The following is a 27,051-nucleotide window of genomic DNA, read 5'->3' as shown; positions in this document are numbered from 1 at the left end:
CAAAAAAATGTGGCAGTCAAGGGGATTTTCTTTTATTTTAACATAGAAGCTTTTAGTCCATCTATACTACTAGAAATGATGTAGCAGAACGCATAGTGAATTTAATTTTATGCACATATCTAGGTATAACAATGCTTGGTGCTTTAAATTATCTGTAGAACTTCAATTCATGTATATTTTATGGTAAAAGATGGTTCATTCAGAATTGGCTCAGAAATGGAACATCTGTTTTTGAAGACTTTAACTTTTTTCATTTTGATTTATTTAAGGAATACAAACATCATGCATCATGTATACAAATTCAGGAACATAGTAATTCTTCCTACCTTATATTCCACCCATAATCCCACCATTCTTCCTCCTTCCTCTCCTCTTTCTATTCTTATTTTTAACAAATTTCTATTTTCAGTTAACTTTATACACACAAGGTTAACCATACACTAAGTGAAGAGTTCAACAAATAGTATGAACAACAACAACAAAAAACACTGCTCCTCAGTACTCAAGACGAGCTGTTCAAAATCATCACATCTCAAAATGTCAATTTCATCCCAATAGATTACATTTTACATACTCTATTAGTTATGACAGATCAGAAAGAACACAGGTATTTGTCTTTTTTGAGATAAGCTTTTTACTCTAAGTAATCATTTCTAGTTACATCCATTTTGTAACAAAAGAAATTATTTCATTTTACCCCAGTATATTATTCCATAGTGTATTTATAGCATAATTTCTCTACCCAGTCTTCAGTTGATGGACATCTTGGTTCATTTCATATGAGCTGTAATAAACATGGTGTACAGGTTATTCTTTCATTTGCCAATATCTTTACATTTGGGTAAATTCCCAGGAGTGGGATGGCTGGATCATATGGTAGGTCTGTATTGAGATTTCTGAAGTATCTCCATGCTATCTTCTACAGCAGGTGCACCAGTTTACATTCCCACCAACAGTGGATTAGGGTACCTTTACCCCCACATCCTTGTGAACATTTATTGTTGTTGATTTCTGTATGAGAGCCATTCTAACTGGAGTGAAACTCATTGTGGTTTTGATTTGCATTTCACTGATTTTTTAAAACTTTTTTAACCCAATAAATTGTAGCCATGGGCCGGCGCCATGGCTCACAGGCTAATCCTCCACCTTGCAGCGCCGGCACACCAGGTTCTAGTCCTGGTATGGGTGCTGGATTCTGTCTCAGTTGCCCCTCTTCCAGGCCAGCTCTCTGCTTTGGCTAGGGAGTGTAGTGGAGGATGGCCCAAGTGCTTGGGCCCTGCACCCCATGGGAGACCAGGAGAAGCACCTGGCTCTTGGCTTCGGATCAGCACGGCGCGCTGCGGCCATTGGAGGGTGAACCAACGGCAAAAGAAGACCTTTCTCTCTGTCTCTCTCTCTCACTGTCCACTCTGCCTGTCAAAAAAAAATAAATAAAATAAATTGTAGCCATGAATGCCTGACTCTACTGGGTCAGTACTGTGCTTCATACTAATTTTTATTCCTTCATACTATTTGTTGAACTCTTTAACTAGTATAAGGTTAATCTCATGTGTTTGTTAACTGAAAATAGATATTTGTGAAAAATAAGAATGGAAAGAGGATGGGGAAGAGGAAGACAAGTGGGAGTATGGGTGGGATGGAGGGTAGGTAGAATCACTATGTTCCTAAATATGTATGTATGGAATCCATGAAATTTATGGTCCTCAAATAAATCAAAATGAAGAATGTTAAGCATTTTTTCAAGTGCCTGTTGCCCATTTGAATTCCCACTCTTGAAAAATGCCTGTTAAAGTCCTTTGCCCATTTCTTAACTGGATTTTTTGTTTTGTTGTGATTGAGTTTCTTGAGCTCTTTATAAACTGAGGATATTAATCTTTTATCAGTTGCATAATTTGCAAATATTTCTCTCAATCTGTCGGAGCTTCTTCACTTTGCTGAGTGTTACTTTTTAAGTACAGAAGCTTCCCTGTTTGATGCAATCCCGGTTGTCAGTTTTGGCTTTGATTGCCTGTGCTTTTCTGGGGTCTTTTCGAAGAAATCTTTGTCTATGCCAATATACTATGGAGTTTCCTCAATGTTATTTATTAATTTGATGGGATTGAGACATAGATTTAGCTCCTGATCCATTTTGAGTGGAATTTTGTGTAAAGTGTAGAGTAGGGGTCTTATTTCATATTTCTGCATGAGGAGATCCAGTTTCCCCAACACCATTTGTTGAAGAGACTGTTCTTTCTTCAGGGATTGATTTTGTCTTCTTTGTCAAAAGTAAGCTCATTGTAGATGCATGGATTGATTTCTGGAGTTTCTATTCTATGCCATTGGTCTATACATCTGTTTTTGTGCCAGCACCAATGTGTTTATGTTATATCTGCCCTATAGTATATCTTGAGGTCTGGTATTGTGATGCCTCCAGCTTTTTTTTTATTGTTTAACATTGCTTTAGCTATTCAGGGTCTCTAGTGTTTCCTTATGTATTTTAGCATCATTCTTTTTAAATCTGAGAAAAATCTGATGGGTATTTTGATTAGGAATGAATTGAATCTGTAAATTGCTTTTGGTGGTACAGACATTTTCATGATTTTGATTCTTCCAAACCATGAACATCGAAGATTTTTCTACTTTTTATGTCTTCTTCTATTTCACTTTCTAATGTTTTGTAATTTTCATCATAGAAATCTTTGACATCCTTGGTTAAATTTATTTGAAGGTATGAATTTTTGTAGCTGTTATGGCATTGTCTATGTATAGATCAGCTATTGATTTGATTTTTGTGTGTTAATTTGATATTCTTCCACTTTACCAAACTCTTTTATGAGTTTCGGTAGTCTCTTAGTGGAGTCTTTTGCATCCCCTAAATATGAAATCATGTCATCTGCAAATTGGAATAGTTTGATTTCTTCCTTCCCAATTTGTATTCCTTTGGTTTTATTTTCTTGCCTAGTGGCTCTGGCTAAAACTTCCATGATTATATGGAATGACAGTGGTAAGAGTTGGGCATTCCTGTCTGGTTCCAGATCTTAGGGGGAATGCCTCCAGTTTCTACTCATTCAATAAGGTGCTCACTGTGGGTTTGTCATAGTTTGTCTTGATTGTATTGATGAGTGTTGCTTCTATACTCAGTTCGCTTAAGATTTTCATCATGAAAGAATGCTATATCTTATTATATGCTTTTTCTAAATCCGATGAGATAATAATGTGTTTTTTCTTCAATTTGTTAATGTGTTGTATCACATTGATTGGTTTGCAAATGTTGAACCATACCTGCATACCAGGGATAAATCCTACTTGGTCTGGGTGAATGATCTTTCTGATGTGTTGTTGGATTCAATGAGCTGGTATTTTGTGGAGGATTTTTCATCTTTGACCATCTGAGATATTCTGGGATTTTACAGGGTAGAAACTTCTTACTCTTAGGAAGTGTGAAATTCACAAGAATTGCAAATAATGTACAAGTTCTTAAGTGTGAATGCTTGTAATAATTCAATACATCTTCTTCAGATTGTAATCTTAGTTACATAGAAGCACACCATATAGAAGTTTCATGATTTGTTTTGAACATTGTATTTTGAGTTTATGTTTTGTTGTATTATAAGTCATGCTGCAACAAACATCTTCTATATAAACATTTCTTTATATGCCAAGTGCTTGACTTTGAATAAATACTTCAATATGGATTTTATGGCTAAATTTGAGGAAACCTTTTTAAATGCTTGGTTAATATTTCTAAATTTTTGTCAAGAAAGTACATAAGCTTATACTTCCATCAACAGATATATAGTTGACAGTTTTTTTAACCTTTGAAGACTTTGAAATTTACTTATTTTAACATGCATGGGATGACAGAAAACTGGAAAGTAATCTCTGATTAGTTTCTTGAACATTTCTCTTTTTTACATGCAAAAATTCGTTTCATGTTCTATGTTGAAAGCACGTAGCACCCTTGCTTAATTAACAATGTCATTTTTTGAAATTGTTTATGGAATTTTAATATTCATTAAGTTGAAAATACTACCAAAAATATCAATTATATGAAGTGACACATATACTCTTTACCCTTGGATGATATTAATCAGTAGCTGTGTGTATCATGTAAAAGGCATGTATAAATTATAGGCTGTCTTACACTCTAAATAATTTTTAAGGATACGTGTAATATTTGATAAAGTTGAAACTGTAGTTCTAATAACTATATAAAGGTGTTTATAAAAAATAACTCATTAAGGGCCAGAACTGTTGCATAGTAAGTTAAGCCTCTGCCTGTAGCACCAGCATTCTGTATGGGTACTGGTCCAAGTCCTGGGTGCTCCACTTCTGATCTAGCTGCCTGCTTAAGGCCTAAGAAAGCATTAGAAGGTGCCAAGTGCTTGAGGCTCTGCACCCCACATGGGAGATAAGGAAGAAGTTCCTGGCTTCTCCCTTCATATCCTCTGAGCTCCTGCTGTTGTGGCCATTTGGAGAGTAAACCAGCAGATGGAAGACCTCTCTGTGTGTCTCTTCTCTCTATATATCACTTTGCCTCTCAAATAAATGCATAAATCTTTTTTTTTTAAAATTCATTAAAGATTGGTTAATTCTAAATTACCTTTCCTAATGGAGATGTAATTATGAATGGATGAGGAAGAGGTAATTTTCAACTCATAACTCTACTGGATAATTTCGAAATTCCTTTCTTGATAACAGTTATCAGTTGCAAGTAACAGAATCTTATCAATTATCAGAATGTAATTTCTGATAACAAAGATTTATTTATTTATTTGAAAGAGTGAGAGAGAGAGAGAGCGAGTGAGCGAGTGAGCAAGCTGCTGGTTCACTGTGGGTGGCCTCAATGGCCAGGATTGAGCCAGGCTGAAGCCAGGAGCTAGGAGCTTCTTCTAGGTCTCCCAAATAGGTGGCAGCAGAGATTGAAATACTTGAGTCACCTTGTGCTGCTTTCCCAGGCCATTAGCAAGGAGCTAGATAGGAAGTACATCTGCTGGGAGAGGAACCTGTGGCCACACGGGGTGTTAGTATCACAGGCGGTAGCTTGACACACTACACAATACCAGTCTCAAGAATGTGCTATTTTTTTTTTTTGTTTTAAGAATGTGCTTTCACAGCTAACTTTCAACTCTGTCCTTTGAAGAAGAGATTTAAATGAAATGTTATAAGAAGATATTTGAGAACATAAATTTTATTAGAGTGTATAAGCTGCATGGTAGTATAAGATTATACAATGAATCTTTTAATTTCTAATAAAATGAATTTTGAAACAAGCATGTTTTTACCTAAAACAAGAAAAAGAGACCAATACTGATATATTGTGTAAAAAACCTAGGGAACAGTTAAGAAGAAAAGAAAAGCAATATCATAAAGAAGAAGTGAAACAAGAAGAAGTGACACATAGAACACTAGAAATGGATGTGAGGACTTCAAAAAACAATTTGACCCAGGTAAGTTAATCTTTGATAAAATTTTTATGTTTCTGACTTGAATCACTGTTACATATAATGTCCTCCTCATTCAAGATATATACATAAATATATATATACACACACATGCCTAAACAGGTGTGTATGCACACAGACACACACACAGATGTGTAATCTTTATTTAAAGCAACCCAAAAATTATTCTGAAGATGAATTATGACATATATTGCTGGAGTTATTGCTTGTGAGTCTTGGTACATGATGGTGCTTAGTACATATTTTCTAAAGAAAGCAGTGCATATTGAGTTGCATTTAATAACTCACATGAAGATTGATTTAGACATTTTATGTTAAAATTCAGGCTAAATAGCTGTGAATTATAATAAAGTTAGGTAAATTATAAAGAAATTTATTTAAAAACATCAGCTTTTATTTAAGGATTTTTTAAATTATTTGGTGAATTTAGCTGTAACTTATACAATTAAATTTAAGTAGTTCATGTGAGATACGTGTCTTGATTCTTTAATAGTTCGCTTTCTTTGAACAGATTTTGTTAATAGGCATGTTTGGAGGCTTTCCTATTGTAGAATCTATTAGAAAATGTATTTAAGTAATTCTAATGCAGTTTTGAGATGCTAAATTAATGTAACAGTTTTTCCTGTGGCATTAACTGATATGTAAATGTTGCCAAAGAAATTTGCCTACAATTCAGCAATAAGATGAATGTCAACACAGTTGAAAATCACAGTGGCAATCTCCAGTAGTGTTTAGAATTGGAATTTGCCTACTGACATTAGTCATAGATTATCATTTATGATGTGAAACTGACTTGAGCATAACATTGTTGTTTTACAACTAGACATTTCCAGTTGGTTTGGTGAGTTTTGAGAATCTAAATACTAAATTTTATTTTTAGAAAGATTAGTGCTCTGTCGTTAAGTGCTAATGCTATTAGAATGAAATTTTCCAAAACATATCACCTAATGGAGAATAAAACCTAGACATGCATGGTAGAATATGTTTGCTTTGATGATGGTGGGTTTTTTGCATACATTTTCTGTGGTAAATCCCTGAGACATAATCAAGTCCTCCTGCCTATCCTTTGTTTCTTCTGCCTATTTGAAGGTAATTTTTTTTTTCATTTTAAATTTTTAATCTCTCTTGCTATTGTGAATATATCTGATTTACAATTTCCAGTGGCATACATTTTTGTTTTGTCTTTTTTTAACTTTTATTTAATGAATATAAATTTCCAAAGTATGATTTATGGATTACAATGGCTTGCCCCCCATACCGTCCCTCCCACCCACAACCCTCCCCTTGCCCACTCCCTCTCCCCTTCCATTCACATCAAGATTCATTTTCGATTATCTTAATATACAGAAGATCAGCTTAGTATACATTAAGTAAGGATTTCAACAGTTTGCTCCCACACATAAACATAAAGTGAAAAATAATAGATGATTTTTTTTAAATGATGATGAAATCAGATCAGACCTATTGTCATGTTTAATCCCAGTGAGAGTCAAGTTGGGAGTTGATAATTTCTTTTTTCTTTTTTTTTTTTTTACAGAGGATCAGTTTAGTATGCATTAAGTAAAGATTTCAACAGTTTGCACCCCCATAGAAACACAAAGTGAAATATATTGTTTGAGTACTCGTTATAGCATTAAATCTCAATGCACAGCACATTAAGGACAGAGATCCTACATGAGGAGTAAGTGCACAGTGACTCCTGTTGTTGACTTTACCAATTGACACTCCTGTCTATGGCATCAGTAATCTCCCTATGCTCCAGTCATGAGTTTCCAAGGCTATGGAATCCCTCTGAGTTCTCCGACTCTTATCTTGTTTAGACAAGGTCATAGTCAAAGTGGAGGTTCTCTCCTCCCTTCAGAGAAATGTACCTCCTTCTTTGAAGACCTGTTCTTTCCACTGAGATCTCACTCACAGAGATAGTATTCTAAAGAGTACATATCCCATAATTTCTTTATCCAGTCTATCGTTGATGGGCATTTAGGTTGGTTCCAGGTCTTAGCTATTGTGAATTGAGCTGCAATAAACATTAGGGTGCAGACCTCTTTTTTGTTTGCCAATTTAAATTCCTTTGGGTAAATTCCAAGGAGTGGGATGGCTGGGTCGAATGGTAGGGCTATCTTCAGGTTTCTGAGGGATCTCCAGACTGACTTCCATAGTGGCTTGACCAGTTTGCATTCCCACCAACAGTGGGTTAGTGTCCCTTTTTCCCCACATCCTCGCCAGCATCTGTTGTTGGTAGATTTCTGAATGTGAGCCATTCTAACCGGGGTGAGGTGGAACCTCATTGTGGTTTTGATTTGCATTTCCCTGATTGCTAATGACCTTGAACATTTTTTCATGTGCCTGTTGGCCGTTTGGATTTCCTCTTTTGAAAAATGTCTATTGAGGTCCTTGGCCCATCTCTTAAGTGGGTTGTTGGTTTTGTTTTTGTGGAGTTTCTTGATCTCTTTGTAGATTCTGGTTATTAACCCTTTATCTGTTGCATAGTTTGCAAATATTTTTTCCCATTCTGTCGGTTGTCTCTTCACTCTCCTGACTGTTTCTTTTGCAGTACAGAAACTTCTCAATTTGATGCAATCCCAATAGTTGATTTTGGCTTTGACTGCCTGTGCCTCCCGGGTCTTTTCCAGAGATTCTTTGCCTGTGCCAATATCTTGAAGGGTTTCTCCAATGTTCTCTAGTAACTTGATGGTGTCAGGTCGTAGATTTAGGTCTTTAATCCATGTTGAGTGGATTTTTGTGTAAGGTGTAAGGTAGGGGTCTTGCTTCATGATTCTGCACGTGGAAATCCAATTTTCCCAGCACCATTTATTGAATAGACTGTCCTTGCTCCAGGAATTAGTTTTAGATCCTTGATCAAATATAAGTTGGCTGTAGATGTTTGGGTTGATTTCTGGTGTTTCAATTCTGTTCCATTGGTCTACCCATCTGTTTCTGTACCAGTACCATGCTGTTTTGATTACAACTGCCCTGTAGTATGTCCTGAAATCTGGTATTGTGATGCCTCCAGCTTTGTTTTTGTTGTACAAGATTGCTTTAGCTATTCGAGGTCTCTTGTGCCTCCATATAAATTTCAGCACCAATTTTTCCAGATCTGAGAAGAAGGTCTTCGGTATCTTGATTGGTATTGCATTGAATTTATAAATTGCTTTTGGGAGAATGGACATTTTGATGATATTGATTCTTCCAATCCATGAGCATGGAAGATTTTTCCATTTTTTGGTATCCTTTTCTATTTCTTTCTTTAAGGTTTTGTAATTTTCATCGTAGAGATCTTTAACGTCCTTGGTTAGGTTTATTCCAAGGTATTTGATTGTTTTTGTAGCTATTGTGAATGGGATTGATCTTAGAAGTTCTTCCTCAGCCATGGCATTGTCTGTGTATACAAAGGCTGTTGATTTTTGTGCATTGATTTTATACCCTGCTACTTTGCCAAACTCTTCTATGAGTTCCAATAGTCTCTTAGTAGAGTTCTTTGGGTCCCCTAAATAAAGAATCATGTCATCTGCAAAGAGGGATAGTTTGAGTTCTTCCTTCCCAATTTGTATCCCTTAATTTCTTTTTCTTGCCTAATAGCTCTGGCTAGAACCTCCAGAACTATATTGAATAGCAGTGGTGAGAGTGGGCATCCCTGTCTGGTTCCAGATCTCAGTGGAAATGCTTCCAACTTTTCCCCATTCAATAGGATGTTGGCTGTGGGTTTTTCATAGATTGCTTTGATTGTATTGAGGAATGTTCCTTCCAAACCCAGTTTGCTTAGAGTTTTCATTATGAACGGGTGTTGTATTATATCAAATGCTTTCTCGGCATCTATTGAGATAATCATATGGTTTTTCTTCTGCAGTCTGTTAATGTGGTGTATCACATTGATTGTCTTGCGCACATTAAACCATCCATGCATACCAGGGATAAATCCCACTTGGTCTGGGTGGATGATCTTTCTGATGTGTTGTTGCATTCTATTGGCCAGAATTTTATTGAGGATTTTTGCATCTATGTTCATCAGGGATATTGGTCTGTAGTTCTCTTTCAATGCTGCATCTTTTTCCGGCTTAGGAATTAAGGTGATGCTGGCTTCATAGAAAGAATTTGGGAGGATTCCCTCTTCTTCGATTGTTCTGAATAGTTTGAGAAGAATTGGAGTTAGTTCTTCTTTAAATGTCTGGTAGAATTCAGCAGTGAATCCATCTGGTCCTGGGCTTTTCTTTGTTGGGAGGGCCTTTATTACTGTTTCAATTTCTGTCTCAGTTATGGGTCTGTTTAGGTTTTCGATGTCTTCCTGGTTCAATTTAGGTAGGTTGCATGTGTCCAGGAATCTATCCATTTCTGATAGGTTTCCCTGTTTGCTGGCATACAAGTCCTTGTAGTAATTTCTGATGATTCTTTTTACTTCTGTGGTGTCTCTTGTTACATTTCCTTTTTCATCTCTGATTTTATTGATTTGGGTCTTTTCTCTTCTTTTTTTAGTTAGTTGGGCCAATGGGGTGTCAATTTTGTTTATTTTTTCAAAAAACCAGCTCCTTGTTTGGCTGATTTTTGGAATGTTTTTCTGGATTCAATCCTGTTGATTTCTTCTCTGATTTTAATTATTTCTCTTCTCCTACTAGATTTGGGTCTGGTTTGCTGTAGGTTTTCTAGATCCTTGAGGTGAATAGAAAGCTCATCTATTTGGTGCCTTTCCAATTTCTTGATGTAGGCACCTATTGATATAAACTTTCCTCTTAACACTGCTTTTGCTGCGTCCCATAAGTTTTGGTATGTTGTGCTGTTATCCTCATTTACTTCCAGAAAGTTTTTGATTTCTCTTTTGATTTCTTCTATGACCCATTGTTCATTCAGGAGCATGTTGTTCAATCTCCATGTGTTTGCATATGCTCTAGGGATTCCTGAGTTTTTCATTTCCAGCTTCATTCCTTTATGGTCTGAGAAGCTGCATGGTATGATTCTAATTCTTTTGAATTTGCTGAGACTTGCTTTATGGCCTAGTATGTGGTCAATCCTAGAGAAGGTTCCATGCACTGCTGAGAAGAATGTAAAAATCTTTAGCTGTAGGATTGAAAGTTCTGTATATATCTGTTAGATCCATTTGGGCTATAGTGTCGTTTAAATCTACTGTATCCTTGTTGATCTTCTGTCCTATTGATCTGTCTATTTCTGAGAGTGGAGTATTGAAGTCCCCCAGTACTATTGTATTGGGGTCTAAGTCTCCCTTTAAGTCCGTTAACAAATCTTTTAGATAAACCGGTGCCCTGTAGTTAGGTGCATATACATTGATAATTGTTATATCTTCCTGTTGAATTGATCCCTTAATCATTATGTAGTGTCCCTCTTTGTCTTTCTTAACAGTTTTTGTGGTAAAGTTTATGGTGTCTGATATTAAGATGGCTACGCCTGCTCTTTTTTCATTTCTGTTGGCATGGTATATTCTTTTTCCAGCCTTTCACTTTCAGTCTGTATGGATCTTTGTTGGAAAGATGTGTTTCTTGTAAGCAGCAAATAGATGGGTTTTGTTCCTTAACCCAATCAGCCAATCGGTGTCTTTTAACTGGACAGTTCAGGCCATTCACGTTCAATGTGACTAATGATAAGTGGTAACTTTGCCCTGCCATTTGCCAAAGATAAGTTCCAATATATGCTTTGAATTCCCTGTGATCTTTTGCTGTGAGCTTTCCTTCCTTGGTTTCCTTCCTTTACCTTCTTTCATATTGATGACCGTGTTTCTTTGTTTCTGTGTGTAACACATCTTTAAGCATCTTTTGCAGGGCTGGACGAGTGGCAACAAATTCTTTCAATTTCTGTTTGTTATGAAAAGTCTTTATTTCACCTTCATTCACAAATGAGAGCTTTGCAGGATATAATATTCTGGGCTGGCAGTTGTTCTCTCTTAGTACCTGGGCTATATCTCGCCATTCCCTCCTAGCTTGTAGAGTTTCTGATGAGAAGTCAGCTGTGAGTCTGATTGGAGATCCTCTGAGAGTAATCTGACGTTTCTCTCTTGCACATTTTAGGATCTTTTCTTTATGTTTCACTGTGGAGAGTTTAATTACAACGTGTTGTGGTGAGGATCTCTTTTGGTCGTGTTTATTAGGGGTTCTGTGGGCTTCCTGTACTAGGATTTCTCTGTCCTTCTCCAAACCTGGGAAATTTTCTGCTAATATCTCACTAAAAAGGCCTTCTAATCCTTTCTCCCTCTCCATGCCTTCAGGAACTCCTAGAACCCGAATGTTGGGTTTTTTAATAGTATCCTGAAGATTCCTGACAGTTTGTTTTAGATTTCTAATTTCCTCGTCTTTTCTTTGGTCTGACTGTATCCTTTCCTGTTCTCTGTCTTCTAAGTCCGATATTCTCTCTTCTGCTTCTCCCATTCTGTTTGTAAGGCTCTCTATTGTGTTTTTCATTTGATCTATTGAATTCTTCACTTCAGTCACTATCCCAGTTTCCTGTTGTACTAGTTGTTTCGTTTCATTTTGATTCCTCCTTAATATTTCGTTTTCACGAGAGAGATTTTATATCTTGTCCATTAAGGATTTCTGTAGTTCAAGAATTTGTTTTTGAGAACTTCTTAATGTTCTTATCAATTTTTTGAGATCTGCTTCTTGCATTTCTTCTATGTCATCATCCTCATAATCTTGAATTGGGGTGTCTTTTTCATTTGAGGGCTTCATGGTGACTTCCTTGTTTTTATTACCTTGGTTTTTGCGTTTGTTATTTGGCATATTGGAGATATTTGGTTTCTTCACTGTGGTGCTTTTTCTTGTTATACTATGACTCTAGATTAAGTGGACTATCTGTTTTTGATGGAGCCTTAGGGCTTGAGATGGGTGTGGCCTGAGAGCTCTGTTTGGTGTGCCAAAGGTGACACTCCCAGGTTGGGCGTGGTAAACCTCTCTCTCTCTCTCTCTTTCTTTTTTTTTTTTTTTGATTCAAAAGGGAAGTTATTCTGCACAGCTGAACGAAGTTGGAGGTGGTTAGCAGGCAAATGATATACCCACAGGAGCCAGAGATCGGAAGTTCTTTCCCAAGGACCACACAGGGAATCTGTTCTGCCCTCAGAGTGGGCTCAAATTCTCCTTCAGTCTCCCACTGGGTTGCCAAAGTTACGGAATTGTAGCGTCTCTGGAGAGTGCTCACGTGAATTCCGTGAGTTCTCTCCCCCACCGTCTCTTTTTTCACAGTCTCGGTTCTGTAGCACCACAAATTTACTAGGTCCTAATCTCCTGTTAATTTGCCCCGCCCAGAGTCAGGTTTTTCTGCTAGGCTCAGGGCCGGTGCAGACCTGAGGTCGCTCTGCTTATGACGTATGTCCAAGATGGCGCCTGCTCTTTGTCTTGCTCGCCCTTGAGAGGTGAGCGAAGAGAGAGAAACCCGTGTCCGTACCAGTCACCTTTTTTTTTTTTTCCTCTCCCCCCCCCCGGGGGTCGTTCCCTCTAGTCTCCTCTCTCCGCTTGCCTGCCGGTGTCTCGGGCTATTGAGGTTCGGCTCACCTCGCGTTCCAGCGCTGGTGTGTTGAGTCTGCCGCTGGTGTCCCGAACTGTGGGCTCCCACGCTCTCCACGCAGGTCCGCTCCCCTTCCAGCGCCAATGTGTGGACTCGGAGCCCTGGACGTCCCAAGTCTCCCCGCTGTTGTCTGTGTGGCACGCACTCCCCTTCGAGCACTGGCGCGTAGAGCCTGCGGCTTCCGCAGCTCGGTCCCGCGGCTCGGCTTCCGCGCAGTGGGCGACCTTGTTCTCCCAGTAGGTCCTCCGATTCACGACCACTCAATCCAGAAGGGTTTCCTCTGCAATATTTTCCTGGTTCTTTTTTCTGGGGCTACTGTAACTCCCCTTTTATTAAACTAAATTTTCCCGGACTATCGGTGCGCACCCTCACTATTCCGCCATCTTGGCTCCCTCCACCTTCTGCATTTTTGATATTAGCCATTCTAACAGGTGTGATGTTCATTGTAGCTTTGATTTTCAATTCTCTGATGGCTGGTGATATTATTTATTGACTATTTGTGTTTCTTCCTTGAAGAACTGCATTCAGTTACTTCACTCATCTTTTAACTGGATTGTTTTGTTGCTGTTCTTGTTATTGAATTTTTTATATTATGGATATTAATCTTTGGTTGGGTAAGTAGCTTCCAAATATTTTCTTCCATTCTGTAGGATGTTTTTCATTCTGTTGATTGATTGCCTCCTTGGTTGTGTAGATGTTTCTGTATTTGATATAACCCAATTTGTCTACTTTCCTTGTTGCTCTTAGAGTCATCTCCAAAAAATATTTGTCTATACTAATTACAGATTTTAAGACCATGATGAAGTCAAGGGAATTATTCATGCTTAAAGGGAGTATTTTGAAATTGATGTTCTATTAAGTGGATTACCTTGAAAGTTCATTTTAGAATTTGATGATGAGTGATAAGATATCTCATAATACTTTTCCTCTGTAGATTTTTCTGTATTCTAGTTGGTACTATTTGAATTCATGCCAGTTCTATTTAAATGTAAAACTATTTCACTCTCAATTTATGTATTCTTATGACTTAATTCTTTAACAGCAGCTCCTTTATATTAAGTTCAGATTTGGTACAAATATGGTGAATTTTACCAATTATATTTGAATCAATTTTCTCTCAGGTATTTATGATTTTCTTAATTTAAGCATTTTAGCAAAGAATTTGGTTATTATTTTCATTTCAGGGTCCACCACAAATATAATTGTAACTGTCTGTGGTTACAATAGATTCCCATTTTCAGTTTCATGAGAGCTAGCCAATTTCATGAAAAGCAGTTGTGGGGAGAATAGGCAAGAGGGTTATAGGAGCTGAGATCAGGAAAGAAGGTGGAGATGAGGCCAGCTAGGCCTTGAATGTCATTGAAATTTTAGTGCTGTTCTGAGATAGGAATCTCTTGGAAGGATTTAAGTAGAGGATTGAAAGTGAGAGAATCTCTGATTTTATTTTGGTCTATAATGCAAATGAGGGAAATTGTTCAACACTGTAGAAATTACTAGCTTCAGTTATGAAGTATGTTGTCTATGGAATATGTATCACTTTTATGCCATCATGAGTCTGAAAAATTGAAGAGAAACAATCACAAGTCTGTTTGTGACCATTTGTATGTAACTTAGAAGTAAATATTAAGACAATTTGATCATAAAATGATTTATAAAATAGTAATATAAATGTGTTCTCAAGAAGTGGTGAACCACCTTCATCAATGGGCTGATAACAAAAAGCACATCCTGTATCAGAGTAGTGACAGGAGGCTGTAAGAAGTTACTGCTTTAAGTCAGCAGATGAAATAAAGTATATAAAGAAGATATTAAGGGAAACCCAAAGACAAGTATATATGAAAATTAGCATGTCAATGAATTCTATACTGGTTAAAGAATGTGCACTAGAATAAAAATCACAGTGAACGTAATTTTTAAAAAAAATATTTTATTATAATTAAGACAATTTTGTCAATATGATAACTTCTTACACCATCTTATTCTGCCATTTTTCTTACACTTAAATTCTTTCTAAAGATAGTATTTATATTTGAGAATGTTGCAGATTTTGCACTAGTCCTCCTAAAAGTTGAGAGACTTTATCATCTACATATTGCCATTCAACTTCAAAACTTTTTGCACCAAAATTGACTTATCTTTAAGATCATTTCCCACAAACTCTTTTTTTTTTTTTTGACAGGCAGAGTAGACAGAGAGAGAGACAGAGAGAGAAAGGTCTTCCTTTGCCGTTGGTTCACCCTCCAATGGCCGCCGCGGCCAGCGCACTGCGACTGGCGCACCGCACTGATCCGATGGCAGGAGCCAGGAGCCAGGTGCTTTTCCTGGTCTCCCATGGGGTGCAGGGCCCAAGCACTTGGGCCATCCTCCACTGCACTCCCTGGCCACAGCAGAGAGCTGGCCTGGAAGAGGGGCAACCGGGGCAGAATCCGGCACCCCAACCGGGACTAGAACCCGGTGTGCCGGGCCGCTAGGCGGAGGATTAGCCTAGTGAGCCGCGGCACCGGCCCCCACAAACTCTTAAAGATTTATTGTATTTTACTTGAAAGTCAGAGTTACACAGAGAGAGGAGATGAAAGAGAGAGAGAGAGAGAGAGGGAGAGGGAGAGGGGGGCAGAGAGAGAGAGAGAGGTAGTCTATCCGGTGGTTCACTCCCCAATTGGCTGCAACGGCTGGAGCTGCATTGATCTGAAGCCAGGAGCTATGAACTTCCTCCAAGTCTCCCACATGGGTGCAGGGACCCAAGGACTTGGGCCATCCTCTACTGCTTTCCCAGGCCACAGCAGAGAGCTGCACAGGAAGTGGAGCAGCCGGGTCTGGAACCGGCGCCCATATGGGATACCAGCACTTCAGGCCAGGGCATTAACCCACTGCGCCACAGTGCCGGACCTTCCACAAACTTTTAAAAATGCTGTTTTGAACACTCTTATCTGTATAGTTCATGTAACACCATAGAGCTCACCTATCCAAATAAGTGTAGCTCTGTGTCCTTAGTATTTTCCCAGAGTTGGATAACCAGCACCACAATCAATTTTAGAACAGCTTTTAACATCCTGAGAGAAAACCTTCTATAATTCACCGATCCTGCCTTTAGCTCCTATCTCTTCCCTAGTCCTTAGGCAACCAAACATGTACGTTTAGTGTCTCATGATTTGCCTGATGTGGATATTTCATTTAAATAAGGTCATTCCTACAATATGCAGCCCTTTATGACTGATTTCTTTCACTTAACATTTCCAAGGTCAATTCATGGTATAGAATCTATCAATACTTCTTATTATTTTTCAAATAATATTGTACTGTGCAGAATACAGTTCTTTGTAGGAATTATTCATTCATCAGTTGATAAACATTTCATCAGTTGATAGAACACTGTTTCCATTTTTTGACTATTATTAACGCTATTGCTATGAACATTCATTTCCAAGTTAATGTATGGAATATGCTTTTTACTTCTCTGCCTGTGGACGCCAGTAAAGTGAATGTCTCTGGCCAGTTTCCCCCCCTTCCTCCTTTTTCACACTGCTGTTTTAGTTTCTGTTGATCTGTACTCATTGTATTCAGACCCTACTCCAAAGGTCCTTTCACTGATGGGATGTTCTGTGTTCTCATTGATTTTTCTCTTTTCAGTACTTGTCATCTAGTTTATGGAGAATAATGTGGCCTTTAAGTTTATATTGCTTTTACTTATCTGCATAATAGATAATTTGTCTACGGTGACAGTTGTGCTGTAAATTTGCCTAAGTGGACATATGTGATATAAATGTGTAGATTGAAAATGTTACAGTTGGACAGTTAAGTTAAAATTAAGTACTTTGTGCCATTCCATCTGTGTTTCTTGAGACACTGACAGGAACATTATGAGTGAATGAATGAATGAATGAATGAAGCTTTTCTTCTAAACACATTTTAGGCAATTAAGTACAATATTCAAATACTTAATCCTGTTTCTGGAGAATTGTTCTATAAAATGCTAATGCTCTACTCACTGGGAGAATATAAAATCTGAAGTTTGCTTCCCTTTATTATATAGCCAGAGCTGGGACTCGTAGCTTTACAGCTCTTTACCAGTGGAAAAGTCATACATTTTCTTACACACCAAACCATGGAGCACCACTCTATCCTCAGATTGCTTGCTAGAGCAACCTGAGAATGAAGAGTGATTTTGGAAATTTGATTTAGCTATAGAGTCTGGTCTTTTCATTAGTACATTTAGGCCAATTTTTATGGCCATGTAAGATATGTGCTACTGGAATTCGGAGTCCTGTTTATATTGTATTTCATTATTATTGCCCACTGAGTTTACAGAAAAAAGTAATTTTTAAATTATAAGTTGCATAAAGGATGGGTGGCTAATAAAATTAATGAAAGCTTTATAATGAGCTGGCAATGTATTCTAGGCCTCATGCTCCCAGTTTGCTGCCACTTTGGTATGAAGGATTCAGTACCACTTTATAAGAGATCACTTCTATTGCTACGCTCCCCTTCCCAAATATGTCATTTTATTCAAACATGAATTCAATAATAATAATGCTATTGAAATATTTCCCTGACTATGTGACACATCTTCTTTGAAGTTCTTTACATATACCTTTAATTTAATACCTCCCACTTTCAAGTGAAGTAGACACTATTATTTCCATTGTACAGGTGAAGAACTAACACAGGGCAAATGAATTTGCTGAAGGTCACACAGATAGTGGAGCCAGAATCCAGGCACTCTGGCTTCATTGTTGGTGTGGCCACTGAAAAATTCCATTGAACATTTGTTGTCTATAACATCATGTTAATTTTTATGATCTCTGGGATACCAATGGTCATTTGCACATATGAATATTTAAAATTATAGTTGATTTCATAGTACTTGGATTTCAAAATTATAGCTATTTTCCATAAGGTAATCTTCCATTCCTTTAACTGGCCAATATTGTAAATCTGAGAATTTTTCTGATAGAACATAATCAAAACCAAGTCTACTCCTGTGTCATTTTCTTGAGCAGAAGACTATAAACTTTCTGTAATGGCCCAGACAGTTCTGTTTTAGATTTGAGGTCATAGCATCCCTGTTGGCACAACTCAACTTTGAAGTTATAGCATAAATGTAGTCATGAATAAGATGAAAAGGAAGAGTCATTGCTATGTTCTAATGAAATTTTAGTCATAAATCCAGGTACTTCCCAGATTCATACCAGATACTGGTAAATCTCATGTTTTTTTTTTTTATTCTTTGTTGTAGTTCCAAGAATCAGAAGATGAACAAAAGGCGGTGGTACAAAACACTGAGAAAATTCAGGATCATCTGGAAAAGTATAATTCAAACAACCATTCAAAATAACTCGAGTCTTTCTAAAGCATATATGCTATGTACTATGAGAATTATATCATTTTAAACATAAATACATCTGAGTAAAGCATGGAAAACTTTTAGCATTAAACTATTCTGAAATGCATAGCTTTTGCACATTATCCCTAAATTTTGTGCATTATTGACAAAGCAACATAGAATAATGATATATTTGCCAAGAAATTGACTTCAAATTTCTAGAATTTGCATAATAACACTTTCAGATATTTATTCTGAAATATATTTTCTTAAATTGATCTGTGAGAATCATTAATTTAAAATATGTATTTTAGGCATGATCAGGAAAATCGTGAGTTGAAAGATACAATACTAAAGCAAGCAAGGGAAATTAAAAATCTTCAGGAAATCCTTTTCAGACTAATTTCAGTAAGTCAATCATTCACCTTTTGTCTACTATGTATAAGGCTACTATGGGAATTGATAATAACTATCTCTTGGAGTCCCTGCTAATTGTTAATATATTTTGGCATGCCAAGAAATGACAGCAGCGATGCAATCTAGAATTCTGAATATTTCATAATCTAAAGCAGTGAGATTTTAAGACTAAATTATTGTGATGTTGTAAGTTATATTTCCTTTTTTTAAAGATTTATTTATTTGTTTGCAAGTCAGAGTTACACTGAGAGAGGAGAGGCAGAGTGAGAGGTCTTCCATCCGGTGGTTCACTCCCCAGATGGCCGCAAAGGCTGGAGCTGCGCCAATCTGAAGCCAGGAGCCAGGAGCTTCTTTTGGGTCTTCCACACAGGTGCAAGGGCCCAAGGACTTGGTCCATCTTCTGCTGCTTTCCCAGGACATAGCAGAGAGCTGGATCAGAAGAGGAGCAGCCGGGTCTTGAACCAGCACCCATATGGAATGCCAGTGCTTCACGCCAGGGTGTTAACCTGCTGTGCCACAGCGCAGCCCCAAGTTATATTTCTTTTATTAAAAGATTTATTTGAAAGGCAGAGATACACACACACACACACAGAGTGAGAGGGGGAGAGAGAGAGCGAGCGAGCGAGCGAGCAAGCAAGCTTCATCTGTTGATTCACTCCCCAAAAGAATACAACAACTAGGGCTGGACCAGGCTGAAGCCTCTAACCAAGAACCAGGAGCTTTATCCAGGTCTCCCACATGGGTGTACGTGCCCAAGCTCTCATGCCATCCTCCTCTGCTTTCCCAGAAGCCTTATCAGGGATCTGGATCATAAGAGGGGTGGATGGGACTCAAACTGGTACCCATAAGGGATCCAGCAGTGTAGGCATCAGCTTAACCCACTATGTGACAACATTAACCTCATAAACTGTATTTCTTAACAAGAATGGATACTAGGCCTTTGAGTGGACTTTTTAACCCCAAGAAATATGTTTTTCTCTTTGTATTTTAAAATGAAAGAAATATCATGGGATACATAGCAATGACTATTCCTGCAGGGCCTTGTAAAGTTACCTAATGCCCTGAGCACTGCAGATTAAGAAATCAACTTTTTCCCCATTAATCTATATCAGCCTTTATTTTGACTTAGGTCAGTCTCAGAAAAGATGGCTGTGTAGTCTAGGATCCTAATTTATTGATGAATAGTCAATGCTTTACAACTATTTATAACAAAAACAGTATTCCCTTATCCTTCATGTTTTCCTTTAGTAGGGTATAAGGTCACAAGATTGTATGAAGCACTAATACGGAACAATGAAGTAGTTGTTTCTACTAATTAATTGTCTTCAGGCACAATAGCTAGAGTGCAGTTGCATTATACAGATTCACATGCTTGTTTGGTTTAGAACATTTGTGGTGTTTGATCTCTCGGATGTCTTAGGAAAATTGAAGGATTGTTTTTCTCTAGACCTGTAAGAACTCAGTTCTATACATGTGAAATGAAAGCATATTGGTAAGGGGACTTTTTCTTTTTTAAGATTTTATTTATTTGAAAATCAGAAATAGAGAAAGAGAAGGAGGGAGGGAGGGAGGGAGGGAGAGAGAGAGAGAGAGAGAACTCTTCCATCCACTGGTTTACTTCCCAAATGGGTACAATGGCCAGGGTTGGGCCAGGCCAAACCCAGGAACCAGGAGCTGCTTCTATATCTCCCATGTGGATGTAGGGGTCCAAGTACTTTATCCATCTTCTGCTGCTTTCCTAGGTGCATTAGCAGGAAGCTGGATTGGAATTGAAGCCCCTTGGTCCTGAACCAGCACCTATATGGGATGTCAGTACTGCAGATGGAGGCTTAACCTTCTCTGCCACAGTGCCAGTTCCTATGGGACTTTTTAAAATGCCACAAGGCATCCCTTTATAAAATTGTACAGAAATATGTTAAGCAATTAGACATTCAAAAATTGGTTGTAGTACCTAATAGCTGTTGAGCTGCTTCAAAGTAAGGAGAGGTTTCCTGTACATTCCTGTATAAATGTTAGAAAATGTCATTGAATTATTAGTTATTTTGAAATCTACCCTATAAATCAAAAGTTTAATAAGAAACAGTTTTCATTCAACTCAGTGGAACGTAAGTTTTCCAGAAAGTTCTCATCCCATGAGTCCCTCTACCAGAGAATACCCAAGTTGAGATATTTCGTTGACACAGCTGTGGAGCAGTGGATCTGAACTGGGATAGAGGCAGAGTCTGGTTGACTCCAATTGACCTACTTGAGTGTACATCTGAACGGAGCTTCAGGAGACTCAGAAGCTCAGAAGGTCGTATCTGTGGAAGAGGAAATCATTCAAAAGAAAGTGGAGAAATCCATGACTTGACTTTGTGAAAGCTTTGCATTAAAAAAGAAAATCAAGTGTGTATCCAAGATGACTGAGTAATGAGTAGCCTCACTAATGTCGGTCACAGTAACAGTCACAGTAACTGGAACAAAGGAGCCTGTCATTCTCAGGGCAATGAAATTCCTGTGGAGAAGTGGCAGAACACAGACTCCTTGAGGCAGTTAGGGGAGAGAACAGATACACCACTGTCATCAGTGACTGCCACCGGACATCCCTTGCATCTGTGTGACTGACTTCTGGTTGGGAAACACTGTCTTGCTGGGATAAGATAGGAAGAAGATGCTGTGGCTCCCACTGTGAGCAGCCCTAGCCATGGGAGAATTTCACAGTCTCCACTGACTTCAAGTCCAGTCCAGGGATCTGACTGGGATCTGAGTGACTAAGTTGCTCTGAAAAGGGAAGGCACATTGCCCCCTTCCATTTGCACAAGGGAAAAGCAGTGTTAGGAGGGAAATCTATAGCATTAAATGTCCATATTTTTTTTAAAAGGTCTCAAAATGTGTTCTAAGTATGCATCTTAAAGATTTAGAATATCAAGAACAAACCAGACATTAGCAGGAGGCAATAAATAAGAATCAGAGCAGAAATAAATGAAGTTGAAGCAAAAAACAATATTAACTATTAACAGAACAAAAAGGTATGTTTTTTGAGTAGATAAATCTTTAGCCAAACTACCAAAATTACAAAAAAAAAAAAAAAACCCTCAAGTAAATAACATTAGAGGTGAAAAAGTAGATGTTAAAGCTGATACTATTGAAATGCAAAGGCTTATAAGAAACTGCTTTGGGGCTGGTGTTGTGACACAGCAAGTTAATGTGTGGCCTGTAATGTTGGCACCCCATGAATAGCAGTATCAATCCTAACTGCTCTACTTCCAATCCAGGTTCTTGCTAACGCACTTGGGAAAGCAGTGGAAGGTGGCCCAGTTTAATGGGCCACTGTCACCCATATGTGAGACTTGGGTAGAGTTCCTGGCTCCTGGCCTCCACCTGGTCCTGGGTTGACTTTGGGGAACCATTTTTGGAGTGAAGCAGCAGATGGAAGATCTCTCCCTCTATGAGCAACTGTATGCTAACAAGTTGGAAAACCTCAAAGAAATGGGTTAATTTCCAGATACAGAAAGCCTAAAGAGATCCATAAGAAGCAATGAAATTGAAAGATTAATCAAAAGTCTGCTATCAAGGAAAAGTTCAAAACCTGATAGATTTACTATTGAATTCTGCAATACATTTAAAGTGAGACTAACTCCAATACTTTTCAAACTATTCCAAAATATTGAACAGGATGTAGTTGCCAAACCCTTTTTGAGATCAGCATCATACTGATTCCAAAACTGAACAGAGACACAACATGAAAAGACTACTACAGACCTATTATCCTTGATGAATATAAATGCAAAAATTCTCGACAACATACTAGCAAAGTGAATCCAACACTCATCAAAAAGATTGTATGTCACAATCAAGTGGAATTTTTCCTAGAAATGAAAGAGTGGTTCAGCATTCATAAGTCAATAAACAAATAATATCAACAGAATGAAGAACAAAAACCATTTAGTCATCACAGCGAAAGCATTTGATAAGATTCAGCATCCTTACATAAAAATGTAAGTTAGCTATAGATGCAACCATACCTAAAAATATTAAAGCTATATATGATAAATCAACTCTCAGTATATCATACTGAATGGGGAGAAGTTGAAAACTTTTCCCATCATATCTGGAACAAGACAAGTTTGAGTACTTTCACTCTTATTCAATATAGTGTTGGAAAAATTAGCAAGAGCAATTAGGAGAAAGAAAGGACATCATAATTAGAAAGGAATAAGTCAAAATATCCATATTTCCAAATGACTTGTACGTGGGAAAACCTAAACAATCCACCAGAAAGCTGTTAGAACTGATCAAACAACTCAGTAAAGTTGAAGATACCAAAATCAAGATACATAAAACTAGCTTTTTTACATGCCAGTAGTAGAACTCACTGAAAGATAAGTCAAGAAAGAAATCCCACTTACAATAACCAACCTCAAATAGTAGGAGTAAATTTAACCAAAATAGTTAATTAACATGAAAATTACAGAATGCTAATGAAAGAAGTTATCAGGGACACAAGAAAATGCAAAGATGGAAGAGTTAACATCATTGAAATGGTTATACTCCAGGCGGCGCCGGCACACCGGGTTCTAGTCCCGGTCAGGGCGCTGGGTTCTGTCCCGGTTTCCCCTCTTCCAGGCCAGCTCTCTGCTGTGGCCCGGGAGTGCAGTGGAGGATGGCCCAAGTGCTTGGGCCCTGCACCCCATGGGAGACCAGGAGAAGCACCTGGCTCCTGCCATCGGATCAGTGCGGTGCGCCGGCCGCAGCGCACCGGCCGCGGCGGCCATTGGAGGGTGAACCAACGGCAAAAGGAAGACCTTTCTCTCTGTCTCTATCACTGTCCACTCTGCCTGTCAAAAAAAAAAAAAAAGAAAGAAAAGAAAAGGAATGGTTATACTGCCTAAAGCAAGCTACAGATTTGATTTGATTTGGGGAATTTTACCAAATCTACATTGGATTTAATTCTGTCATTGGCATTTATGATGTAGTTTGAACATTTTTACAAATAATTTGCTTTTTATTTTTATTTCAAGGATGAGTTCCTATCAATGGGTATAATTTCTCCAGTACAAAGATAATTGTAGCTGTCTGTGGATTGTTAATTTGGCATTGGATTCCTGTTTTCAGGGACATGAAAGCTGGCAGAGTTCATGAGTCACAGTTGTGAGAGCAAAGGAGAGAGTTGTAGGTGCTGAGGTCAGGAGGAAGCTAGAAGCAATATTTGCATAGGGCCTAAGAAGCTATTGGAAATTACTTTTTTAAAAAATTAGAAATCTGTTCAAAGGATTTGAGCGAAGAATTAACTGTGTGAGGAATTCTGATGTTACTAAAAAGAGGAAAATAGTTCAACACTGTAGAATTATACCAGCTCTAGATACAAGATACGCATTGCTCTGTGATACTTCAGTAGGTTGTTAAGTGTTGCAGATTTATCAGGACAGAGATAGAGAACTGAGTGTTGGCTAATACATTACTGATTGTGCAGGGAGATAACACCTTGTGTCTTACCTGATTTCAACAATTAATAAAAATGTGTACAATTGAGGAAAAGAAGGTGAAGTGATATATGTGGTGATATTACCTAAAGCACAGATGCTGCTTGTCATTTGATATGGTGATTCCTTGGTAATCTCATTGCTAAATTGAAAATGCAAGTTAATAAAGTGTGTAACATACTGCACTTCCTCAATATGCTAGCTTAGTGGCACGTTACACTCTAGAGTGTTCTTCATTTGTCCTTGTGTTTGTGTGGTTGACGGGGAGCTACAAATCACTACTGCTGGCTAGCATCCTGAGAGAAAATAGTGTGGCATATTGCTAGCTCAGGAAAAGGTCAGAATTCAAAGTATGTGTCCTATGGGAATGTTTATCACTTAATTGCCTTCCTAAAGTTGAAAAATTGTAAGTGAAGCCATCACAAAAATCAGACCAGTTGTATGTATCTTTGAATGAAATATAACCATTATTTAACAATAAAGTGACTTATGAAATGTTAACATGCATATCTTATCAGGTAGATATGAAACACCTGCAGCAGCAACAGGATTACATTGAGAAAAGGCAATGTAAATCAGAGGCATCGCTGAGAGATATGGCACAGTTTTACCTTAAGTTAAACAGCAAGATGCAGGATATAATGAACAAGTTAGATGAAATCGTCAGAAAAGTATGTATGATATCTAGCATGTCAATAAGAATTCTAGAGCTTAGAGTTTCCAAATACAAATATCATAAGACCCTGCTTTATTTGAATATGAAAATCTTGGCACAATTTTATCATTATGCACTTACTTCTTAAACTCTGATATCCACTATTTATTGTTATATTCTTTGTTAAAATAATACTCACTGTTAAAAACTTGAGGAATATATATCATTTTTCACAGAAAATGCACATTTTTCTCAATATTTTCAGTGATATCAATTGTCATGATAAAACAAGGCAGATTGAATCAGAGGATAAAATTTAGCAGAATTCTCAAAAAATACATTTCTTGTTTCACTTATGTGAATGGATACAAAACCTATGTTTATTGATCCTGTGTATTTCAGAATAAATTTTCAAAATACTTTATACTATGCTGAAATGCACATTTTAAAATATTTTACAGTCTAATTGAAAACCCTGTTTCTCATTCACATATATGTTATTTATACACATTATAAGTGTGTATAATATATGTTATCTATACACATAATAAATGTCCGTCTTTATGCATGGAATATTCATATCATGTGTAGTCTGTACTTACAAAATTTAAAATTAAGAAAATTATTAATATCCTGCCTTTGGAATTTTAAAAACTGATTTATTGTGATATAGTGGTGCTTCACAAACTTCTGGGGATATGTGCAGCATGTATAAGGTATGAATTGAATTCACACATTTTACCTTGAAACTGACATCTCTTAAGCCTACTTTTTGCACAAATGTTTTTATGACTGCTCATATATTTCACCTATGTAGACGTCAACCATTCAGATTAATAAAATTCAATATCCATAATAGGTTCCCAAAGTGGGATATCCATCACCATAATCAGTTTTTAAATATTTCAGTCACCATAAAGTAAAACTCTGTGTCACTTATGCATCACTCCTTCAGTCCTTTTTTCTTCCTTTTTCCTACAAAAGGGAAGTGTTTTTTCTCCAGATTTGCCTGCTATGAACGTTTCATATACATAGAGTCCTACAGTATGTGGCCCTTTATGACTGGCTTTTTTCACTTAGTATACTAATTTCAGGATCCATCCATGGCATAACATTTATCAGTACTTCTTTTTAGTATTAAATAACATTTTATTATCTAACAGAGTATAGGTCTGCTGTACAAATTATCTGCTCATCAATGCATGGACATGTAGAATGTTCCCACTGCATGCTGCCATGGACATTCATTTCCAAGTTATTGTATGGACACATTCAATCATTTCATTGGATTTAATCCAACTTGGAGTTAATTGGGCCTGTTTTCTCATTTCTCCACCATTCTTCATGCTGTCCCGTCTTTGTTTCTGTTCACCTAAAGATATTTATTCAGACCCAGCCCCAAATTTCCCTTTTGTCAATAAGCTTTTCCTTCTGTCACATTTTGACCTTACACTTTTCAATATTTGTCATCTAGTTTTTATGGAACAGCATAGACCTTACTTTTAAACTGCTTTTATTTTTATTCATGGGAAATAATCTTGTCTGAATATAAATTTTCCTCAGGGATTTTATCTGACATGGATGCCACCTATCTTTGTGTAGATTGAAAATATTTTAGCTTATCAATTGTTAGACTAAAAGTATAAACAATTTATATCATTTCAGAAATTTATTCTTTTTGAATATGTATTTATTTGAAAGGAAAATTCAGATAGAGGGAGAAGCTGAAAGAAAAAGAGATTTCCTCCATCTGTTGTTCTAATCACCAACTTTCCACATTTGTTGGGGCTGGCCAGGTCAAAGCAAGGAGCATGGAACTCTATGCAGGTCTCTATGTGGGTGGCATAGACCTAAACACTTGGGCCATCCTCTGCTGTTTTCCCTGTCAATTAGCAGTGAGCTGGGTCAGAAGAGGACCAGCAAGGGCTGGAATGCCAGCATCACAGAGGCAGCTTAGCCCACTGTGCCACAGTGCTGACCTGCTGAATTTTCTTCTTTGAGGCATTGACATAAGCATTATGAATAAAGCTTTAAGGTGAAGCTTTTAAAGTTTTTAAAGTTGTCCTTTAAGCAACATTTTATAAAATCAAAACACTTGATTGCTGTAGAGGAGAACTTATCTATCAAAAACTCAGTCTATACTCAGTAAGAAAAAAAAACTTAACTATTTTCTTTCATGAACTAGCCAGAACTGGGATTTATTGTTTTATAGCTCTTTTTTCTGCTGGCTACAGATTCACTAATAGGCCCAAG

The 27,051-nt window shown here is 37.4% G+C and overlaps 1 protein-coding gene across 50 annotated transcripts in view; it reads left to right on the top strand.

The window, feature by feature from the left end:
- The window catches only part of LOC127483472 (ankyrin repeat domain-containing protein 26), a 225,911-nt gene that overhangs the window by 160,267 nt on the left and 38,593 nt on the right, over positions 1–27,051 (top strand). For all 50 annotated transcript variants that reach the window (XR_011381699.1, XM_070055993.1, XM_070055991.1 and 47 more), the window contains 4 exons: positions 5,315–5,429; positions 18,178–18,248; positions 18,579–18,672; positions 24,662–24,814. Coding sequence is in view for 49 of the 50 variants with exons in the window: in XM_070055993.1 (XP_069912094.1) it covers positions 5,315–5,429; positions 18,178–18,248; positions 18,579–18,672; positions 24,662–24,814 (433 nt within the window). In the remaining variant the exon portion in view is untranslated. The remainder of the gene's footprint in view (positions 1–5,314; positions 5,430–18,177; positions 18,249–18,578; positions 18,673–24,661; positions 24,815–27,051) is intronic.

The sequence above is a fragment of the Oryctolagus cuniculus genome, chromosome 13, assembly GCF_964237555.1.
Source record: "Oryctolagus cuniculus chromosome 13, mOryCun1.1, whole genome shotgun sequence".
Taxonomy (NCBI): Eukaryota; Metazoa; Chordata; class Mammalia; order Lagomorpha; family Leporidae; genus Oryctolagus; species Oryctolagus cuniculus.
The sequence above is the reverse complement of the archived record's forward strand: the minus strand, read 5'-3'. Positions and strand labels throughout refer to the sequence as shown.